General features: G+C 50.9%; 1 protein-coding gene across 3 annotated transcripts in view; it reads right to left on the reverse strand.

Annotated features, from left to right (window-relative positions):
- The window catches only part of HOMER3 (homer scaffold protein 3), a 42,017-nt gene extending 33,569 nt beyond the window's left edge, over positions 1-8,448 (reverse strand). For all 3 annotated transcript variants that reach the window (XM_082207012.1, XM_082207011.1, XM_082207010.1), the window contains exons 1-2: positions 8,290-8,448; positions 7,780-7,923 (exon numbers count right to left, since the gene is read on the reverse strand). In XM_082207012.1, coding sequence (XP_082063138.1) covers positions 7,780-7,784 — 5 coding nt within the window. In that variant the 5' untranslated portion in view covers positions 7,785-7,923; positions 8,290-8,448. The remainder of the gene's footprint in view (positions 1-7,779; positions 7,924-8,289) is intronic.
- Positions 8,449-10,043: the final 1,595 nt, after the last annotated feature.

Genomic DNA, 10,043 nt, shown 5'->3' on the forward strand with positions numbered 1-10,043 from the left:
CAGACCAGAGGGGACCCATCTGGTCCCGTGGTGGGGAACCTGCAGGCAGGATCCTGTGCACAAGAGCGATGCTTTTCCCCTCCCCTCCTGCGGTTTCCAGCCACCGATATTCAGAACAGAAGCATTACTTCTGAATAGGCAGGGCAGAGCCATTGTGACAGCTTCACCCAACATGAATTTGCCAACTTTCCTCAGCAACTTCCACTGCACATTGAGCAAAAGATTCCGGCATCACAGCGGCTAGGACTAGACGGCCTCATGCTCCCTTCCAACTCTACAGTTCTATGAGTGGCAGACTGACTTCTGCATACGGAGGACGCATCCAGCTGCCGTGGCTAATAGTCACCAACAGATCTATCCTCCTCTACGAATTTACCGAATCCATTTTTAGAACAATCAGACCGAGTGGCCGCTAGTTCCACAGACTAGCCTGGTCTCGTGGGAAGCGCTTTTTCGTTCTATTCTTTTTCAAGACCCCAGTAAATCCCCCTTGAGGAAAGAAAGGAGGGCTTTTTGCACATCCAGTATGACCTGATCTACTCTTCCCTGCCAAAACACTGAAAGGGGGTCGCTGGGCTCCTGTTGCCAAGACCTCCCTCCCTCCCTCCCTCCCTCCCTCCCTCCCTCTCTCTCTCTCTCTCCTTCCAACTTTTAAGCAGGTGCCCAGCAGCATCCCTGACCACATGAGTTATTAAAATAGTACTCCTCCTCTCCCCCGCCCCCCAATTTCCAAACTACCCCTCCCTGCTGTGTCTAAAGGGGGCGTGAGGGGAGGAAGGAGATTCTGATTGGTCTCTGCTGACCACCTCACTCATCCAATGGGAGGCTTTGCAATGGGGGGGGGCTGCTAGGAAGAGGGAAAGCGAGAGAAGGTGGAAACCACCAGTGGGCTGAACAGATCTTGTGCATTCATTCCCTTCATCCCTCTCCTGCAACCTCCAATCTGCAAATCTCCCTCAGGGCCATCTTTTCTGCAACCTCAAAAATCTGCCTCTTCTTCAGGTTTGGTGAGTTGTGCCTTTGCCTCACCAGCTCCTTCCTCATGCCCTCCTGTGTGCCTCTGCCCCTTCCTCCCCTCTTCTCTGAATTTCATCTCTGCCCTTGGCCTGAGAGGGCCTCTCCTTGGATGCCACGGCTGAGGACGGGGGCAGACACATCCCGACATGGAGCACAAAATCATAGAATTGTAGAGTTGGGAGGGACCCTGAGGGTCATCTAGTCCAACCCCCCCCCAATGCAGGAATAGGCAGCTGTCCCTTCGGGGATCAAACCTGCAACCTTGGCATTATCAGCACCACACTCTAACCAACTGAGCTATTGCACCATCTATATAAAGAAACACTTCCGTGGCCTGAGGACCAGGGTTTGGGGAAACCCACTGTCTGGTCACGGTGCTGCTAGCAATAGGTGCTGCCAGAGGAGGAATAATAATAATAATAATAATAATAATAATAATAATAATAATATGCCGTCCATCCAACTGGGTTGCCTCAGCCACTCTGATGGCACCCAACCAAATATTAAAAACAACAAAACATTAACCATTAAAAACTTCCTGATACAGGGCTGCCTTCATATGTCTTTGGAAAGTTAGACAGTTCTTTATCTCCTTGACATTTGATGGGAGGGCGTTCCATAGGACGGGAGCCACCACCGAGAAGGCCCTCTGCCTGGCTCCCTGTCGCTTCCCATCTCGTAGTGAGGGAACCACCAGGAGGCCCTTGGCGATCGGCCCCAGTCTCTGGGCTCCATCTAAACAATGTTGAAATGATGCCCCTCAATGAGGCCAAACTTAGATTCACAAAATGTACCCCTGTGTACCCCCAGCAAAAAGCACTGCATGGCACTATATAGAGTCATCGGCTGGCTTCATGGTTTTCCCCACATTGTGATTTTTGCATAGCACACACATACACACAACATGATTCATAATATATTGTCAGTTCAAAAACTATGAAACCGATACCAGGATATGGGCTTCAAAGTGGTTTTGGACAATATATCCATATATTGCTCCTCCCTCTACCTTCCCCAAAGGCTCTCCATGATCTGCTGCAGCTTTTTGCTGGGTATGGCCCTTTGCGGACCCTGCAAGCCCTGGACAGATTCTCCAAGGAGGAGGACAGCCTTCTTTGCAAACTCTCTGCCTTCGCTTCCCGCGGCTGCCTCACATCCGATGAGGCAGCGGAGGAGACGCAGCAGAGAGCTGGCAGCCAGCCCAGTGCCTGCTGAGTCAGCTCAGCTGAACCGGCCAAGGTGAGAGTTTGCTCCTCTCTCTTTTTTTATAGCTCACATGGCTTCATGCACATTGCCCTGAAACGTAGAATGAGAAGGGCATCCCCCAACCCCCCAAGCAGGAAATATGGTTGGTCAGAGGTGGTGGAGGCACACATCCTGTCTCAAACGGAATGGCAGGAGCCCCACACTATGTCCACGGAGCTCACACCTTGCGGAGGAATCCCACTCAACCCTTAGAGAAATATCAGGACAGTCTCATGTGAGCGGGTGGAGAACAGGGCTATTTCATTCTTGAAAATAAAAAGGATTCTAGGGGAAAGGTTATAGGGGAGAACATGTGAGCAGAATTCAGAAGAAGATAAAAGGCTCAGGAACTGGCATTCCCAGGTACAGCTAAGGAGGAGTCTGGAAACCTGAGAGAGATGCTTCTGGTCGATACAGACCAGGAGCAGGGAAGCTTTTTCAATAAATCAACGGACTGAAGTTAGTGAGGACTGTCAGGTGCAGCCCAATGCAGGGTCACAGGTATTAGAATCACAGGATCAAAGAATCATAGTCTTGGAAAGGACCCAAGGGTCATCTAGTCCAACCCCTTGCAATGAGGAATCTCAGCTAAAGCAACCATAGCAGGTGGCCCCCAAACCCAGTGGTGTAGCGTGGGGGGTGCAGGGGGGGCTGGCCGCACCGGGTGCAACATCTGGGGGGTAGGGTTAGGGGGCGCAAATCCACGGGTTAGGGGGCGCAAATCCACGGGTTAGGGGGCGCAAATTACTTGCCTTGCCCCGGGTGCTGACAACCCACGCTACGCCACTGCCCAAACCTCTGCTCAAAAACCTCCCAGGAAGGAGCGTCCTTCAGCTCTTACTGTCAGAAGGCTTTTTCCTAATGCTGAGCTGGAATCTGCTTTCTTGTTACTTGAAGCCATTGTTCCCACCCCCGGCCTGATGCAGGATTCCTCAACCTCAGCCCTCCGGATGTTTTTGGCCTACAACTCCCATGCACCCTAGCTAGCAGGAGCAGTCGTCAGGGATGATGGGAATTGTAGTCTCAAAACATCTGGAGGGCCGAGGTTGAGGAAGCCCGGCCTAATGATTCAAAAAAGGGAGAATGAGAAGCCTTTCCGATTAGTGCCATTAACCACAGTGCTCAAATGAGAGTGGCTGGAAAGGGTTTGGGTTTTTAAATAAAATAAACACATCATCATCATCATCGTGAGTTAGTTCTATTAGCGCCATTTATGAGCTTGATGTCAAACCAGGTTGTAAAACAGCATCTGTTTGGGGGTTGCGGTGAACGCTCACTGGTGGCTCTGAACAACATCATGCTCCACCGGTGCATGTGGGGAACGAGGGCGGGGTGGGTGGGGGTCATGCATGCAGGAATAAGCACAGCGCTTCCAACGGTGTGGAGAGCCAGGGACAATTCCGCTTGGAGCAGCTAGAAGTGGGTGGACTTTTGCACACAGCCCCCCTCTCGCCTTCCATTCTGCATCCTAGTTGTGGTGCCCCAAAGGCTCCACGCCCAGTGCAAGCGAAGCAGCTGCACTCCCTTAATTCAGCCTCTGGTGCCAGAAGTCAGCACACCTGGAAGCAGTCTGCAGTCTGCCCTGAACCTATGGTCGCCCTCTTAAGAACATAAGAAGATTCACGTGGATCAGGCCAAAGTCTACTCCTCATAGCAGCAAAATACCCTATAGAACTTCAGATAGACTGCCTCTGGGCCTGGAAGTTCCATTCCAACCAAGGCCCATCCAGATAAGCATGAGAGCCCCCTCCCCTCATGGGCGTAGCCAGGATTTGTGTTGCGGAGGGCAGGACCAAGCCACCTGCAACACTGCTGGTCAGTTTGTAGAAGCCACGCCTATTGCTCAGTGGGCGGTTGCCAGTTGCTAGAATGCGCCACAACATCACCCAGGTGACCTCGGCAAGCATTTCAATTGCAAATATTCTGATTATTTCTACTTTTAGTAAAGTATTTTCATTCACCTGATTTGGGAGGGGCAGTTGCCCCCGCTGCTCCCTGGCTACACCCATGCCTCTCCTCCTAGGGTTCCCAGCAACCAGTATTCAGAACATGGAGGCAGAGCCTAGCCATTGTGGCCAGGAGCTGCCAACAGACTTCTCTTCCGGGAATTTGCCCAGTCTTTTTAAGCCCTCCAAGCTGGTGTCCATTGCTGCTTCCTGCAGCAGCGAGTTCCATAGTTCTATGCACTTTCACAGGAAGGACCATGAACACGAGTTCTAGCATCACTATAAATGTGGTGTGCAGCCCCAGGTGCCTTTGGGAGGGTGGGCAGGATACAAACTGAATGAATGAATGAATAGGATAAGAATAAGAGAGAAAATCCTTTCACTTCCTTAGTCTCTCGCAAAAGGGTGGCTGATCCTTTTTTCTTTCCACTTTTACATCCCCATGTGCCCATGAGGTCCACGCAGATCAGCTGGGGCAGAAGCATTGTCCCTATTTGTCAAATGATCAGTTTCATAGAATCATAGAACTGCAGTTGGAAGGGACCCCAAGGGTCATCTAGCCCAACCCCCTGCAATGAGGAAACTCAGCTAGTTCATTCCTAACAGATGGCCATCCAACCTCTGCTTAAAAAGCTCCAAGGAAGGAGAGGCCACCACCTTCCTAGCTAGTCCATTCTCCACTCTCGGACAGCTCTGGTGACTTGAAGTCATGGCTTCAATCCTCCCCTCCAGAGCAGGAGGAAACAAGCTGGCTCCCTCTTCCATGTGACAACCTTTTAGATGTCTGAATATGGCTCTCCTATCTCCTCTCAGTCTCCTCTTTCCCAGGCTAAACATACCCAGATCCTTCAACTGTTCCTCATCTGGCTTGGTTTCCAGTCTCCTCTTTTCATGACCAGGGAGAGAGCGTGTGCCCCTGTCTACTGCCCTCCAGCTTTGGACGTATTTCATTTTTTCTTTTTCCGCCATGCCAAAACTGATGAGGTCTACAAGGGCCTTGCAGAACTGGGGTGTGGAGTTGATGGAGCCCCACTGAAAAACGATGGTGAGTGGACAGTTCTGTATAAACCCATCACTAATGCGCTATTCCTGCACTGATGAGCCTTTCTGCTGCTTCGCTTCAATTGTGTCATATTTCTGCACGGGCCTCTCCAGACTGCAGTTTTTTTGTGGGTGTATTACGTATTAATTATTGTTGTTAATTACCCACCCTTCACCCAAAGGTCCCAGGCTGGGTTAAAACACAATACAGTGGTACCTCGGGTTAAGTACTTAATTTGTTCCGGAGGTCCGTTCTTAACCTGAAACTGTTCTTAACCTGAAGCACACTTTAGCTAACGGAGCCTGCTGCTGCTGCCGCGCCGCTGGAGCACGATTTCTGTTCTCATCCTTAAGTAAAGTTCTTAACCTGAGGTACTATTTCTGGGTTAGCAGAGTCTGTAACCTGAAGCGTCTGTAACCTGAAGCATCTGTAACCCGAGGTACCACTGTACAGGCAGCCCCCAGTATTTGTGCATTCAAGATGTGTGTGACCCTCCAACATTTCTCTGATGAAAATAAGGACGTCCTATTCCACAATATTATTATTATTAATAATTTTACTACTTATATCCCGCTCATCTGACTGGGTTTCCCCAGCTGCTCTGGGCAGCTTCTAGCATATATAAAACAATAATAAAACATTTTTTAAAAAACTTCCCTCTACAGGGCTGCCTTCAGGAGTCTTCTAAAGGTTGTCTAGTTACTTATCTCCTTGGCTTGGGGGTCACATAGCTCCAACATTTCCCCCATGAAAACAGGGACGTCCTAAAGAAAAACAGGACACTCCAGGATCAAATCAGAAACTGGGACACCGAACCCAGGAGTGACCCAGAAACATCATAAGACGTCACTGAAATGTCACTGGAATGGGTGCTTGCCAGCTTTTCCAACGAGTTTCAATTATACGCAAGGTGCAAGGTGCCTGGGAACGTAAGCCCCACATAAACAGGGGGCTGCCTGTGCCTCGGTTTACAAACTTAATCCACTCCGGAAGTCCGTTCTTAAACCAAGGCACACTTTCCCTAATAAGGCCTCCTGCCGCTGGTGCCCTTCAACCGTTCGGATTCCGTTCTTAGACCGAGGTAAAGTTCACAAACCAGAACACTGCTTCCAGTTTTGCGGAGTTCGGAAACCGAATAGTTTGTACCTAGGGCTAAAGGTGCCCAAAACGACCATGTCATTGGCACAATAATCGTGCCTTTAGTGGTGGTTATCCTTGACTGTCTACACATTGTTCTGCATTATTACTCATTCCCCCCAGCGTTGCAGTGATATTGCAACAAAGTCGCAAAGAGAAAAATAAACAAGCAAGCAAACCCCAAACTTTGGGGATATGAAAATTTTCAGGATGTCCAACCCAAAACTCTTGCAGGCGCCAATAGTGTTGAAAGCCAGGTCACACGTTACTGTCCGGATGCCATCACAAGCGCAAGTCATCGTGAACACACGCTAAAGGACACCTAGAATATACAACTAAACTGGCGCACTTCCTGAACACTTCACTGGGTCGCCCTGTGGACGCCCTGCCTGCTCAGAACCCAAATTGATTATGAGAGTTTAACAGCTGGGTGTCCCAGGTTCAGATCCTGCCCTGCTGTGAGGACAGCCAGAGCTGGCTTCACATTTTGCACATGTTCCCATGCGCCCTTGGCAAGGAGCCATATTGGTGCCCCCTTTCCCCTTTGCCAGAAGAGCCTGCACACCTCACCCGGCCGCCCAGAGCAGCAGAGGAACAGCCAGGGGAGCGGGCAGGATCCTAGCCACTCCAAGCCACCTTGCAGAGGCGGGGTTATGTGGGGGCCCTGGGCCTACACCCCTGCACCCAAGGAAAGAGAGGCTGGAGGAGCAACAGGCTGTTGCCCCAGTGGGGGTTGCAAGATGGAACTTGTGGAGGTAATGGTGAGGCGGGAGGGGGGGCGGGGAGGCCAGCTGACCCTCGTGCTCCACCCCACTTTCTCCAAAACTGGGGGTCAGGTGAATCTAGTCACTGAGCAGAGTGAGGCGCCCAATGATCCATCCTGCCTTTCAGCAGAGAAGGGCTAGAGAGGATGACTGAAAACAGGACCACTTTTTTCTGCTGTTATCATTATTGCTATTGTTACTGCTATTGTTATTATTTAAAATGAAACTTCTTGCACCCTGTGATGGCCAGAAACAGGGGGGGCTGGGGAGGGGAAAGAGGAAGGGAGCCTGTGGCAGGATCAGTTTAAAAGGTCACTGGCAGCAGAAGAGGGAGGAGATAAATCCTCCCCTTTTGCAGCAGGGGCTGCCCTGACCAGAATCCATTGGCTCCAAATGAGAACCTTGTGGCAGAGAATTTCAGAAAAAACGCCTCTCCCCGGGACCTCGAAACTTTCGAGCGATTCAGCGGTTTGGCTTTGTTGCAAATCTGTTCATTCATGGGAAGCAAAATCTTTTTTTTAACAAAACCCCGCACACACATAGTTTTTTTGTTTTAGAAAGTGGCAAAAAACCATCACCCCCAATTCTTTTTGTGCAAGCTGTGCAAAAGTCAAAGGCTGCTTCTCACCCCATCTTCGTCTCCCGGAGGTCTCTTTTCTTCCAGGTCTCCCTCTGATCCTTTCCACGTTGCTTTCCCCACCTCCTTTCTTCGGCTCTTTCTCTCCGGATCCGGATCCTCCTCAAATTTCCGGAATTTCACTTTGGGAATCCACTAGTTGGGAAGCGGGAGGGGGGGGACGGCGGGGGGGGGCAGGGCGGATGCGGGCGGACAAAAGGGAGAGATTTGAAATAGTGTATGAGTCTGGAGCCATGCATTGCAAAGGCAGATTACCCAGACCGGAGCGACCCCCCTCTCCCCGCAAACCACAAAGGGGTCCCCCCACCCACGAGGGAGCCCCGCCAGAAGAACTTTGCCTCTCCTGCTGAGCAGATGTGTGTGTGTGTCAGGAAGAGGGTGGAAACAGAGGAAGGCTGTCAGCTGGCTCCCCCCCCCCGGGTGTGTTGCAAATATTTCTCCTTCTCTAAGCCCGACCCCAAACATTTGCAAATAAATCAGAATCAAAGTCGGTCTCCTTACCCGTTTCTATGGCCTTTTGTGGGGTAGCTTGGCAAGGTCTTTGTTCTCCTTTTTTCATTAAAAAAAATTCTCTTCCTTCCTCCACCAACTCTCTGCTGCTTCATCTCTCGGTCACATTTCTTCTTTGAGTTATTTCCAAGGGCTGGGGGGGGGGGGAGTGTCCTATTTGTCGGCTCCTGGGCGCCACCTGCTGGAAGGCTCTGGCGCGCATTTCGCTTGCAGACCCTCTGCGGGGGCGCAGAGTCACTTTCAGGACCCCCGGATCTCTTTGGGGGCGAAGCGACTGCAAGGACAGGGAAGGAAGGGCACCCCAGCCCATGCTGGGGTTTGTTTTAAGCACTGCTGTGTTTTCAATATATATAAAGGGGAGGGGCGGAATCTTTGCATCCTGATCCTGGGGGCCGTATCACCTTCCCAGGGAGCCTTCCAGGGCCCACATGCTCTATGTTTCTATCATATTCTTATTTTTGTCATTACTATTATTACTATTGGGGTGTTAGGGAGGTGTGGTCGTTTGACCACCTTTGGTCCCCACCCTGCACTCAGCTGAGCTCTCACCTGTGGTTCCTGGAAGCTGTCAGCAAGCGACCACAATCCCTGGAACGTCTTCTCTAGGCCTGTGAAGGCCGGCTCCAGTAGATGGAGCAGATGAGACCAAGAGTTTCTGCACAGGTTGAAGAGGGAAGTGAGAGGCAGGTGGGGCTCATCCCCCTGGGAAGGGAAACTCTGATCCTAAACCTCTCTTGCCTTGTGGGATGTCTTCGGGAGAAGAAAAGGGCAAGGACTAAACCCTATGCAAATCTGGAGTGGAGTCCCTAAGACGGCTGGATGGTGTCTTGTATGCAAGGGGTTTGACTAGATGGCCCTTGGGGTCACCTTTGCAATGCTTCAATTCTATGAGTGTCCCCAACACAAAACTCTCAAGCAGAACTGAAGCCCGAGAGGACCTCTCTCCCTCCCACCATTTGCATGATCTGTATAGGGAAGTTTTTAATGTTTGATGTTTTATTGCATTCTTCTATCTGTTGAGGGATGTGGGTGGCGCTGTGGTCTAAACCACTGAGCCTTGGGCTTGCCAAACAGAAGGTCAGCGGTTCGAATCCCTGCAACGGGGTGAGCTCCTGTTGTTCGGTCCTTGCTCCTGCCAACCTAGCAGTTCAAAAGCACATCAAAGTGCAAGTAGATAAATAGGTACCGCTCTGGTGGGAAGGTAAATGGCGTTTCCGTGCGCTGCTCTGGTTTGCCAGAAGCGGCTTAGTCCTGCTGGCCACATGACCCGGAAGCTGTACGCCGGCTCCCTCGGCCAGTAAAGCGAGATGAGCGCCGCAACCCCAGAGTCGTCCGCGACTGGGCTTAACAGTCAGGGGTCCCTTCTTTACCTTTACCTATATCTGTTGGAAGCCACCCGGGAAGCTGGGGCAACCCGGTCAGAAGGGCAGAGTACTAATAGTAGTAGTAGTAGTAGTAGTAGTAGTAATGGCTGGTAGCAGCCCTTGGGGATGTGTGCAGGGGGAAGTTTCCTAAATTAAAACTAGATGGACTTGCTTTGGTATATTTCCAGCAGGACTCAGAAAACATCCATTCCTTTACTTAAGTTTATAGAAAGTGGTTGCTTTCTTTTTGGCTATTTTTTCCTCTCCCTTTTAAAAAGACACCTGTCCTCTTTTCAGAGGTTAGGGATCTTTCAGACCTTTCAGAGGGACTCCTCTTGAGCTGGCTGCAACACCAGCACCCAGCACCCCTGCCCTGGGCGT

This window comes from Podarcis vaucheri (assembly GCF_965113315.1).
Source record: "Podarcis vaucheri genome assembly, chromosome: 18".
In the NCBI taxonomy this organism is placed as follows: Eukaryota; Metazoa; Chordata; class Lepidosauria; order Squamata; family Lacertidae; genus Podarcis; species Podarcis vaucheri.